Source organism: Canis lupus, chromosome 15 (genome assembly GCF_048164855.1).
Source record: "Canis lupus baileyi chromosome 15, mCanLup2.hap1, whole genome shotgun sequence".
NCBI lineage: Eukaryota > Metazoa > Chordata > Mammalia > Carnivora > Canidae > Canis > Canis lupus.
The window spans coordinates 40,133,148-40,147,082 of record NC_132852.1 but is presented as its reverse complement, the minus strand read 5'-3'; the positions used below and the strand labels follow the sequence as shown (position 1 = coordinate 40,147,082).

General features: G+C 33.5%; 1 protein-coding gene across 15 annotated transcripts in view; it reads right to left on the bottom strand.

Annotated features, from left to right (window-relative positions):
* PSD3 (pleckstrin and Sec7 domain containing 3) overlaps positions 1 to 13,935 on the bottom strand; it is a 592,272-nt gene that overhangs the window by 302,913 nt on the left and 275,424 nt on the right. For all 15 annotated transcript variants that reach the window (XR_012007747.1, XM_072776763.1, XM_072776762.1 and 12 more), the window contains one exon: positions 580 to 669. Coding sequence is in view for 14 of the 15 variants with exons in the window: in XM_072776763.1 (XP_072632864.1) it covers positions 580 to 669 (90 nt within the window). In the remaining variant the exon portion in view is untranslated. The remainder of the gene's footprint in view (positions 1 to 579; positions 670 to 13,935) is intronic.

Genomic DNA, 13,935 nt, shown 5'->3' with positions numbered 1-13,935 from the left:
ACTTCTAAAATACAACCATTATCAATCACTATTTTGTATTCACTTTAAGAAATGAATATCATCTCATTATACTGCTGTAGAATGTTATGAATTGTAAAGCTGATTTTTTTGCCTCCTTGAAAATAATCTGATGGGAACAACATGCTGATTGTTACCAATAATGAAGCTGACTACAAATAATTCGGACGTTCTACCATTACTCAGATTTCCAGAGACAACCTAAGTGGCTCTGTAACTAGGAACTGAATACAGCTTCCATTATAGAATGTAAATGCTTTTTTGTTTCCATAGTAAATAAACCTTTGTGATCTTTCTCAAGTTCTGGCAGTATGTTTACAAATAAAATAAAAACTACCCATTATTTGAATCACTATTAATTACAGTGTGAACTTTTAGCATTATTCATTGAAGGGTACTTGCAGACTGACACATTAGAGGTCCAATAGAAATATCATCAACAAAACCAAAAACCAAAACCAAAATGCTTAAGTGATCCTTGGTCTGTTTATTTTAGATTAAAAAATAAGCAGAAAAGATAAATATAAGCATATCTTTAAAAACAAATATTTCATTGCTCACTTTTAGTAGATCCTTGGAGAAATCACCACCCTCATTTACCCCTTGGAGGTTTGCAATGAACTCTTGGCAGGTCATCTTCTTTCCAATATTCTGGAATAGAGGCAAATGATACATTCTAATGACACACATACATGGAATCCTTAAAACCATATAATTAAGCAAAGCAAGACTGGATTTTTCAAAACATAAATGAATACACATGACCTGTATATGTGCATATATATCCACACATACATATAGTATAAACTTATATGCATAAGAAACAGATAACATTATGCTTTCAAAAGTCATTAAATATAAATAACAAATTATCCAAACCTTTATTTTAACCTAAGAAAACACCTGAAAAATCTATGCTATGTTCATATACAAATAAGGTCATTTTAATGAAAAATATGTATAAAATGACATTTCTGAGCTAAACTCTGATAGCCATTTATGAAATAAGCAAATAAATGGCTATCAGAGTTCCTACACATCGTCAAGAACTGTGAAGGATCTGAGATTTTAGCCCACTTTCAAGCTAACACAGTCTACCACAATCTCACATGTTGGCAGATGAAGTAAGATTCCTGAGTCAGAGGCACAGAAATTTATTACAGCAATAGGAGTAGCCAAGATACCAGCATTTTCTTGTTCCAGTTTCCTGGGTCCCAATTCTCACAGAATCTGAACATGGTCAGCAGATATGCATACACAGTGGGTTGTGACAAGGAAAGGAGCCCTATAATTTGGGAATCTGAATATCTTTAATGGACAGTAACCATGTCTATCAATTGCTTTTGCTCTAAAGGAAGAAACCAACTCCTATCATCCAAGGCTATAAGCAAACCTACCTATTGTTCTAAAGTCACTATATTTTCCAAAGTTGATCACTAGAGAAACAATTTTGAAAAAATAGACCAGAACAAAGGCAACCAAAGCTTCTGTTCACAAAATGTACCGAAATGCAGGAGACCCATGGAAAATTGTCTCCAAACACATTTCCAAGTTGATTTTAGAACAAGTTTAACCAAAAGAAGACTACATAAATAAACAAAATGAAAAACACTAGGAAATCTAAACTACAAAGAAAGAGAACATACAAATATGTTAGACTGAGAAAACTAATAAAACTCCTATGCCAGCTTCAGTAAACTAGTAAGAGCTTCCAGTCATGAAGGATTCAGAGGTTCAATATGAACATCAACAGAAGTTTGTCATGACTGCAGGAGAGGGATGTAGAACACACATGCACCAGCATGGGATCACTGGCAAAATGTGGTCCAAGCGAAATGAAGTGTACCAACATATGAATATCCTTGTACACAATATGCATACAAATAAAAGTATGTTCTGTGAGGCTTTTTCAGAAAAGACTAAGAGTGGGGTGGAACATTAATTTTCAAGTTGAGGAAAAATATTAAGGCTTTAAAAAGGATTCAAAGCCATGGGTAGTTTTAAGAGAGTATGTATACAAAACCTTAACTTCAAAAATACAGATCTGCCTGGGAACATATACATCAACATGCCTTAAAAGTAAGCACTTCCCACTCCTCCTCTCAAAACTGCTCTCTGCTTTATAACATGAAACAAATCATCAACCAATCTCATCTAATTAATTGTAGTCAAAGTGCTAAATAATTTTGTTAAAAACCTTGCCTCTTCCATCAGCGAAGAGGGCATGAAAGATTGGATGAATGCTTTAATAATGAAAACTGGCTTTGCCAATTATTTGGTAGATACTTCCCATAATTTAAGTAAATTAAACCTGCAGCCCTAGGTTCTGATGAAAATTTATTTAAAGCACAGAAACTTTAATAAAACATAGTATTTCAACCTTATATTGAAAAACAAAATTATTTCAACCTTCCAAATCCTTATCAAGTGTATCAGATCAAAAAAGGTACTTCAAGGTAAAAAGTAACAATGACTATTAAGTCATTTTGATATGACTTGACAAGGTCTTTCTGGTTAAGTTATGAAGACCTGAGAAAATGACTAAATAAGGACTACATAATAAATTCTTTCCCAAGCCAGTCAGTTTCCAATTCTCAAAATCAAAAGAGGACATGATTTAACCAACATTTAAAAATCAAAATTTTCTCTAACATGTGATCTGGTGAATTCGAATATTTGTAACATTATCCTTTGTAACAATTTTGTATTGTTCATAACAAAAATTTCTTGAATGATTTATATTTAAACTATTGTAGTATTATACTCGTGAGATATCAAAACTCTCATTTCAGTTTATACAGTTTTTGTTACAAATAAGTAGCAAATAATAATCAATAAAGGACTCCCAAGTATAAAAACATATTACATGAGAAAAAAAAACTATAGAAAAGTAGACAATTATGACTATTAGGAGAAAAAAAAGTGAAATAAAATAGTTGATTTTTTTATATGATGGAGTGTCCACTCACTATAATTTTTTACAAATACTAGTTTTATTGAAATATAATCTACATAACATTTATTCTTTTGAGTTATACAATTCAGTAACTTATTTATTTATTTGCTTGCTTGAGAGAGCAAGAGGGAAAGTGGCAGGGTTGGGGCAAATGGGGAGGGAGAGGGACAAGCAGACTGCACTGAGCATGCAACCCACCTCGGGGCTCAATCCCACAACCTTGAGATCATGACCTGAGCTGAAATCAAGAGTCTACTACTCAACTGACTAAGCCACCTAGGGGCCCCCAGAATTCTTAATTCAGTAATTCTTAATATATTAATAGAGTTGTACAGCCATCATTACTATCTATATTCAGAACATTTTCATCACCCTAAAAGACACCCCATATCCATTAGCAGTCAGTCTCATATTTCTCCTCTCAATCCCAGTACCGATCTCCTAACAACCACTAATCTTTTTATTCCCATGGATTTGCATCTAAATTAATGGAATCATATAAAATGTGGCCTTTTTTGACTGGCTTCTTTCATTTACCATATTCTTTTATTTATTTATTTATTTATTTTTTTAATTTCTATTTATTCATGATAGTCACAGAGAGAGAGAGAGAGAGAGAGAGAGAGAGGCAGAGACATAGGCCAAGGGAGAAGCAGGCTCCATGCACCGGGAGCCTGATGTGGGATTCGATCCCGGGTCTCCAGGATTGCGCCCTGGGCCAAAGGCAGGCGCCAAACCGCTGCGCCACCCAGGGATCCCTACCATATTCTTTTAAAGTCACATCTATATTTCAGCATTTTATTGCCAAATGACATTCCATTGTGTGAATATACCAAATTATCCATTCAGAATTGATGGCTTCTTGGACTAGTCTCACATTTTGGTTATTATGAATAATGTTGCTATAAATATTTTTGTTAAGTTTTTGTATAGACATATGTTTTCATTCCTATATATATAACTCACGAGTGGGTTTGCTAGGTCGTACAGTAACTGTTTAATCATTTGAGGAACTGTCAGAATTTTTTCTAAACAGACCACACCAGTTTACACCCTACTAGAGGTGTGAGTTTCAATTTCTCGACATCCATACCAACATTTATGTCCTTTTTATTTTAGCCATGTCTCATAGATATGAATTCCCATCTTGTGGTTCTAATTTGCAATTCCCTAATGACTAATGATGTTCAGTGCCCTTTCATGCACATATTGGCCATTTGTATATATTCTTTTTTTTTTAAAAAAAAAGATTTTATTTATTTATTCATGAGAGGCACAGAGAGAGAGAGAGAGATGCAGAGACACAGGCAAAGGGAGAAGCAGGCTCCATGCTGGGAACCTGACGTGGTACTCGATCCCACGTCTCCAGGATCACAACCTGGGCCAAAGGTGGCACTAAACTGCTGAGTCACCAGGGCTGCCCCATTTGTATATATTCTTTGAAGGAATGCCTACTCAAATCCTTTGCCCTTTTCTTGAGTCTTTTGCCTTTTATTGTTGAGTTGTAGGAGTTATTTATATATTCTGGATACAAAACTCCTTATCAGATATATACTTTGAAAATGTTTTCTCCCATTCTGTACTATCTTTTCTTGATAGTATTGTCTGAAGCACAAAAAGTTTTCATCTTGATGAAATCCAACTTATGTGTTTTTTTTCTTTTGCTGCTTGTGTTTTTATTGTCAAACGTAACAAATTATTGCCTAATCCAAAGTCAGAAAGATTTACTCCTATATTTTCTAAAAATGTTATATGGTTAGTTTTTATATTTAGATATTTAATCCATATTGCAATAATTTTTGTACAGGGTAGGAAATACAAATCTGAGTTCATTCTTTTCCATGTGGCTATCCACTTGTCCCAGCACCATTTGTTAAAAAGGCTGTTCTTTCTCGCACTGAATAATCTTGGCATCCTTGTTGAAACTCAACTGACTGTAAATATAAGGGGTATACTTATAAATTCTCAATTCTATTGTATTGACCTAGACATATGACTGGATGCCAGTTTAATACGGTCTTGATTCTTGTACCTTTGTTGTAAGTTGTTTTTGCCTTTGCACTTTACTATGGCTAAAAAATACACAGCAAAAAAAAAAAAAAATTGACCATCTTAAGCATACTTAAGTGTATATTGCAGTAGTGTTAAGTATATTCATATGGTTGTAAAACAAACTTCTAGAACTTTTGCAACTTGCAAATCTTAAACTCTATACCCATTAAAAGACAACTCCCCTTTCCCCATCTCCTGAGCCTCTGGTAACAATCATTCTACTTTCTTTCTGTTTCTCTGGATTTACTGCTTTAGATATTTTATGTAAGTGGAATCATAGAAAACTTCCTATATAGGTACATATATGTATGTATAAATGTATGTATATTTTTCAAGTGTACAGCTTCATATATAACGACATCTGCACACACTACCAAATGATCATCACAAGTTCAGTTACCATCTATCAGCATACAGTTACCACCATCACCATGCTCTACTTTATCCACTCCCCAGTTCCCTTACACTTAGGTAACCACTCACTACTCTATTTTCTCTAACTATGAGTTTGTTTTGTTTGTTCATTTATTTTCTTTCCATATATGAGGGAAATCACGCAGTATTTGTCTTTCCCCATCTGACTTATTTTGCTTAGGATAATATACTCAAGGTCCATCCATGTTGTTTCAAGTGGCAAGATTTCATTCTTTTTATGGCTAATATTGCATTATATATCACATCTTCTTTTTCCATTCATCTATTGATGGACACTTAGCCTGTTTCCAGATCTGGGCTATGAGAAAAGGGGGACATGCATCTTTTTCAGTGTTTTTGTATTCTTCAAAAATATGTTCAGAAGTAGAATAACTGGGTCATATGGTAGCTCTATTCTTAATTTCTTGAGGAATTTCCATAATGTTTATAATGTTTTCCATAGTGGCTACACCACTTTACAATCCTAACAGTGTATGAGGGTTCCCTTTCTCCTACACCCTATCAGACACTTACTTCTTGTCTTTCAATAATAGCCATTCTAACAGGTGTAACGTGATATTTCACTGTGGTTTTGATTTGCATTTCCAATAATCAGTGATGCTGAACTTTTGCCCAACCGTATGTCTTCTCTGGAGAAATGTCTATTCATATTGTCTGTCCATTCTTTAATGAGGTTATTTGGTTTTTGTTGAGTCCCTTATATATTTTGGATATTAACCCCTTATTGGATATATGGTTCACAAATATATTCTCGCATTCAGTAAATTGCCTTTTTGTTCTGATGATGGTTTTCCTTTTCAGAAGCTTTTTAGTTTCATATAGCCCCATTTTATTTTTGCTTTTGTTTCTCATTTTGGGTGTCAGATTCAAAAAGACATCACTACGATTGATGTCCAGGAGTTTCCTGTCTATGTTTTCTTCTACAAATTTTATGGTTACAGGTCTTATATTCAAGTCTTTAATTCATTTTGAGTAAATTATTGTGTATGGTATAAGATAGTGTGTGTAGTTTCATTATCTTGGATGTGGCTGTTCTGCACTCTTTATTGAAGAGACTATCCTTTCTCCATTGTATGTTCTTGGTTTCTTTTTTGTAGTTTAATTGTCCATGTATGGATTTATTTTGGGGCTCTCATTTCATTCTGCTGATCTATGAGTCTATTTTTATACCAATGACATACTTTTTAATTATTACAGCTTTCTATTATGGTTTGAAGTCAAGTAGCATGATATCTACAGCTTTGTTCTTTCTCATGATCATTTTGGCTATTCAGAATATTTTGTGGTTTCATATAAATTTTACAAAACTTGAAAATTTTAAGTTCTGTGAAGTATGCCATTAAGATTTTGATTGGTATTGAGTCTACAGATTATTTTGGGTAGTATGGATATTTTAACAATAGTAATTCTTCCAATCCATGAGCATGGAATATCTTTCCATTTATTTGTGTCATGGATTTCTATGTATTGATTTTATGGCCTGCAACTTTATTGAACTCATTTATCAATTCTAACTGAACAGTTTTTTGGTGGATTTTTCAGGGTTTTCTATATGTAATACCATGTCATCTGTGAAAAATTTGACTTCTGCCTTTCTGATTTGGGTGCCTTTTATTTCTTTTTCTTGTCTCACTGCTATAGCTAGGATTTCCAATACTATGTTGAATAAAAGTGGTAGGGGTGGGCAATGCTGTCTTATTCCTGTTCTCAGAGGAAGTTTTCGGCTCTCTACCATTTGAGTATGATGCTAGCTCTAGGATTGTGATACTTATTATGTTTAGGTATGTTCCCTCTATATCCACTTTTAGTTTTTCTCATAAATGAATGTTGAATTTTATCAAATGCTTTTTCGGTGTCTACTGAGATGATCATATGATTTTTATCATACATTTTGTTAATAGATCACGTTGATTGATTTGCAGATGTTAAACTGTCCTTGCAACCCTCAAATAAATGCCACCTGATGATGGTGTATGATCTTTTTGCATATTACTGGATCAGCTTACTAATAATTTGTTGAAGATTTTTGCTTCTATGTTCACCAAGGACTCTGGACTATAATTTTCCCTTTTTTGGTTGTCCTTGCCTGGGTTTGGTATCAGGATAATGCTGGCCTCGTAAAATGTGTTGGGAAAGGTTCCTTCCTCTCCAATTTTCTGGAAGAATTTGAGAAGAATATTAAATCTTCTTAATGTTTGATAGAATTTTCCAATGAAGCCATCTGATCCTGAACTTTCATTTGTTAAGAGGCTTCTGATTATTGTTGTAATCTACTTCCTGGCAAAAGTCTATTAACATTTATATTTCTTCATTTTCAGTCTTGGAAGATTGTATGTTTCTACAAATTTATCCATTTCTTCTAGGTTGTCTACCTTGTTAGCATACAATTGTTCACTGTAGCTCTTATGATCCTTTGTATTTTTGTGATATCAGTTGCAACTTCTCTTTCATGTCTTATTTTATTTATTTGAGTCCTCTACCTTTTTTTCTTGGTCAGTCTAGCTTAAAGTTTGATTTTGTTTCTGTTTTCAAAGAACTAGTTCTTAGTTTCACGGATTTTCTTTTCTTTTGGTCTCTATCTCCTCTCTGATCTTTACGATCTTCTTCCTATCAATTTTGGGCTTTGCTCTTCTATCTTTAGTTCTTTCAGGTATAAAGTTAGATTGAGTTTTTCCTTGTTTTTCTTGAGGTAGGCCTATATTGCTATGAACTTCCTAGAACCACTTTTGTTGTGTGCTACAGATTTGGGATTGTGCATCCCATAAATTTTTATATGTCACATTTGTTTCATGTTTCTTTAGATGTTTTTTCTTTCTGTTTTGATTCACCCTCGTTTTTCAGTGCCTTATTATCTAATCTCCAAGTTTCTGTGAGTTGTTTTTTACTCATTATCTTCTTGTAATTTCTAGTTTCCTATCATTATGATTGGAAAAAAAATGTTTGATAGGATTTATTTTCTTCAATTACTAAGACTTGTTTTATGACTCAAAATGTGATCTACCCTGGAGAACATTCCATGTACACTTGAGAAGTTTGTGTATTCTGCTGCTTCTGGATGGAATGTTCTGTATATAGTTATTAAATACATCTGGGTCTAATGTGGTATGTAAGCCTGATGTTTCCTTCTATATCTTTTTGCCTGAATGGTCTGTCAATTTATGAAACACTACTACTGTTATTGTACTGCTTTCAGTTTCTCTCTTTAGGTCTGGTAATATTTGCTTTTTATATCTTGCTGCTTCTGTGTTGTGGGCATATTTATTTATAAGTATTCTATCTTTCTATTGTACTGACCCTTTTAAGATTGTGCAATACCTTTCTGTCTTTTACTACAGTCTTTTAAAGTCTACTCTGTCTGATACAAGTATATCTACTCCGCTTTCATTTCAGATCCATTTCCATGGAATATCTTTATCCATCCCTTCACTTCCTGTGTGTGTCCTTACTTCTGGAGTGAGCCTCCTATAGGAAACATCTATATTGACTCTTGTTTTCTTGCCCATTCAGCTACTCCATGTCTTCTCACTGGTGAAATTAGTCCATTTACATTTAAAGTAATTATCAATAAGCATATACTTATTGTCATCTTGTTCACTGTTTTCTGGCTGTGTTATAATTCCACTCTATTCCTTTCTTCTCTTTCTCTCTTCCCTTGAGGCTTGATGGCTTTCTTTCAAATTTTATTTAGATTCATTTCTCATTTTTGTCTATTTTAAGTTTCTTTCTTTGTGGTTACTGTGAGGCTCACATAAAATATCCTATATAAACAGCATCCTGTATGAACTTGGTAGCAAATTTTAAAGTTTTTATATAAATTCCAGTTAGTTAACATACAGTGTACTATTAGTTTCAAGTGTACAATATAGTGGTTCAATATTCCCATACAACATCTAGCGTTCATCACAGCAAGTGCATTCCTTAATCCCCATCACCTATTTTACCCATGCCCCCACCACCTCTCTTCTGGTAACCATCAGTTTTTGTTCTCTATAATTAAGAGTCTGTTTCTTGGTTTGCCTTTTTCCCTTTTTTCGTTTCTTAAATTATACATATGAGTGAAATCATATGGCATTCCTCTTTTTCTGACTTATTTTGCTTGGCATAATACTTCCTAGTTCCAACATGTTGTTGTAAATGGCAAGGTTTCATTCTTTTTTATCTATTCATCAGTCGATGGACACTTGGGCTGTTTCCATAATTTGGCTACTGTAGATAATGCTGCTATAAACTTAATTTTAAACATATTCCAAAGCTTTACCTCTTTTACTTTCTTCATCCACATTTTATAATTTTGATGACACTTTCTACATATTTTTATTTAATGGTTCCATCATCTGTATTGTAATTTTAGTTAATTTTACCACTTTCGTCTTTTTAATGTTCATGCTTCATTTTTTATTACAGTTTTGGTACATATACAGGATATTGACTCCTCACCACATACAGAATTTGCAAATGTTTTCTCCCATCCATTTAACTCTGTTGTGTCCTTTCATGCACAAAAGTTAAGTCTAATATAACCCTGTTTGTCTATTTTTGCTTCTGTTGCCTGTGCTTTGGGTATCATAGCCAAGAAATCATTACTAGGCCCAATGTTATGAAGTTTTTCTTCTATGTTTTCTTCTAGGAGTTTTATACTTTTAGCTCTTATATTTAAACTGTTCATCCATTTTGAGTTAATTTTTTATATGGTATAAAGGTCCAACTTCATTTTTCTGTCTTGATATCATTTATCCCCAACACCATTTGAAGAGACTGTACTTTCCATTGAGTGGTTTTGGCATTCTTGTTGAAGATCATAAACCAAATATGGAAGGATCTATCTTTGCACTGTATATTCTATTCCACTGATCTATTTGCTGATCTTTATGTCAGTACCACACTCATGATTACTGTAGCCGTACACCCATATTTTGGAATCAGGAAGTGTGGGTCCTTCAGTTTTTTTCAGTCATTTGGGCTATCCACAGTACTTCCGAATCCATATGAATTTTAAGTTTTTTTTCTATTTCTGTAAAATATGCCATTGGGATTTTGATACAAATTGTTGAATCCACAGATCACTTTGGGTGGTATGAACATCTTAACAATATTGTCTTCCAATCCATAAACATGGGGGGTCTTTCTACTTATTTGTCTCCTCTTTTAGCAACGTTTTGTAGTATGTTTTACAATCAAAAAGTAGAAGTCCTCCCAGTTATTTCTGGGCTCTAGGGGTTTTTTTTGGCATTTCTACATGAACTTCAGGATTCACTTATCAATTTCTGCCCCCCCACCGCTGAAAAAAGAAAGCCAACTGGGATTTTTACAATGATTTTACTAACTTTTAAGATCATTTTAGAGAGAGAAAAAAAAAAAGATCATTTTAGAGAGTATGACAATTGAACATTAAGTGTTCCAATCCCTATAGAATGACCATGGATAACCTTCCATTTGATTTCTTTGAACGTTTTATAATTTTCAACATCAATATATTAATCTTATTTTCAGTTTATTCTTATGTATTTCTAATGCTACTGTAAATGAATTTCATTTTCATATTGCTCATTACTGATATGTAGAAATATAATTGATCTCTGTATATTTCACTTTCATTCTGCAGCCTTGCTGAACTTGTTTTTGAGATTTTTAAAGGGTTTTTTGGTAGATTCCTTAAGATTTTCTATATACAAGATTACTGCAAACAGAGTTAATTTTACTTATTCCTTTCTGATATTGGTATGTTTTTATCCTTACCTAATTACTCCAGTTAAAATCTTCAATACGGTACACAGAAGTGACAAGAGGTACCAACTTACATATCTATCAACAATGCACAAGAGTTCCCTTTTCTCCAAATCATCACCAGCACTTGTTACCTCTTGTCTTTTTGATAACAGCCATTTTAACAGGTGTGAGATAATATTTCATTGGGGTTTTGATTTGCATTTCCTGATAAGTGATGGTGAGCATCTTTCATGTACCTACTGACCATGTGTATTGATCTTCCTTGGAAAACTTCAGTTCCTTTCCCAATTTTAATTTTTTTTCTTGCTATTGAGTTGTAAGAGTTCCTTATACTTTTTGGATATTAATCTATCAGATACATGAAATACAAATATTTCCTCTCATTCTATAGGCTGCCTTTTCATTTTATTGATGGTTTCCTTTGCTATGCAAACTTTTCAGTTTGATGTAATCCCACTTACCTATTTTTACTTCTGTTGCTATTGCTTTGGTGTCAGATTAAAAACAATAATTTCCAAAACCAATGTCAAGGAGCTTTCTTCCAATGTTTTTGGCCTTATGTATAAATCTACTCCGTTCTGAGTTAATTTCGTGAGTGGTGTAATATAGGGGTCCAGTTTCATTCTTTGGCATGTCGATAACCAGTTTTCCCAACCCCATTTATTGGAGAGACAATTATTACCCCATAGAGTATTTTTGGCTCCCCTGTCAAATATGAGTTGATTATAGGAAACCTGGGTGGTTAATTAGCTTAAGTGTCCAACTCTTGATATCAGCTCAGGTCATGATCTTAGGGTTGTGAGATCAAGCCCCATGTCAGGCTCTGCACTCACCGTGGAGTTGGCTAAGATTCCCTCCCCCTCCCTTTGGCCTTCCTCCACCTTTGTTCATTCTCTTTCTCTCTTTAAAAGAAAAACATTGGGCAGCCTGGGTGGCTCAGCAGTTTAGAGCCGCCTTCAGCCCAGGGCGTGATCCTGGAGACCTGGGATCGAGTCCCACGTAGGGCTCCCTGCATGGAGCCTGCTTCTCCCTCTGCCTGTGTCTCTGCCTCTCTCTCTGTGTTTCTCATGAATAAATAAAATCTTAAAAAACAAACAAAAACAAACATTTATATACATATAATGTATACATATAACATATAATACATAATAATTATATATAATTATATGTGTGTGTGTATATATATATATATAATATATAAAATCAACACATATGCTGATTGTGTATGTGGAATTCATTTCTGGGCTCTCAAATCTGTTCCATTGGTCTGTGTGTCTATTTTATGCCACTTCCATACTGTTTTAATTACTGTAAATTTGTAGTATAGTTTGAAATCCAGAAATGTGATATATCTGGCTTTGTTCTTCCTCGAACTGCTTTGGCTCTTTGGGGTTTTTTTGTGATACTATATAAATTTTAGGGCTGTTTTTCCTTTATTGTAAAAATTGCCATTGAAATTTTGATAGGGCTTGCTTTGAATCTATAGATGACTTTGAGTACTATGGACATTTTAACAATATTAATTATTCCAATCATGAATGGGACGTCTATTTGTGTCTTCAATTTCTTTCATTAGTGTCTTCTAGTTTTGAGTGTACAGATCTTTCACCACCTTTTATTCCTAGGTATTTCGTTGTTTTTGATAATATTGTGACTGGGATTGTTTTCTTTTTCACATACTCTGTCATTAGTATATAGAAACCCAAAAGACTTTTTGTATATTGGCTTTTTATCTTCAATGTTTACTGAATTCCTTGATTAGTTCTAACATTTGTGTGTGTGTAGTCTTTAGTTTTCTATATTTAAGATCATATCACTTGCAAACAGATGATTTTACTTCTTTCCAAATTGGATTCTTTTCTTTTCCTTGATTGCTATGGCTAGGATTTGCATTACTAAGTTGAATAGGTATAGTGAGAATGGAAACCCTTGCCTCATTCTTAGATGAAAAACTTTCAACATTTCACCATGGAGTACAATGTTAGCAGTGGTTTGTTGAGGTACACTTCCATATCCAATGTATTGAGAGTTTTATCATGAAAGGATATTTATTAAGTTTTGCTAAATACTTTTTTTGCATCTATTAGGATGATTATATAACTTATTTCATTTTATTAATGTAATATATCATATTTATTGATCTGTGTATGTTGAAATATCCTTGCCTCTTGGGAACAAATCCCACTTTATCACAGTGTATGTTCTTTATCAATGTGCTTTTAAATGTGGTTTGCTAGTACTTCAAGAATTTTTGTATCTGTCTTCATTAGTGGCCTGTAATTATCTTTTCTAATGGTGACCTTATCTGCTGTTTGTAACAGGGTAATGCTGTTCTTATAAATGGTTTGGAAGGGTCCTCTCCTCTTCTTGAATTTTTTGGAAGAATTTGATAAGGACTGGCATTAATCCTTCTTTAAATGTTTGAATTCATCAGCAAAATCATCTGGTACTGGCTTGTGAGGCTTGTTTCTAATACTGAATCAATCTCCTTACTCACAATGGGTCTGTTCAGGTCTTCTGTTTCAAACAATCTTGATGGGCTGTGTGTTTCTAGAAATTTATCCATTTACTCCAATAAACTGGAGTATAATCATTAATATGTAGTTTTCCATAATTCTTTGGATTTCTGTAGTGTCTGTTTAATGTCTTCTCTTTTTTTCTTGGCTAGTCTAACCTAAAAGTTTGTCAGTTTTGTTATCGTTATCATTTCAAAGAACCAATTCAGTTTCTTTTTTTTCTTTTTTCTT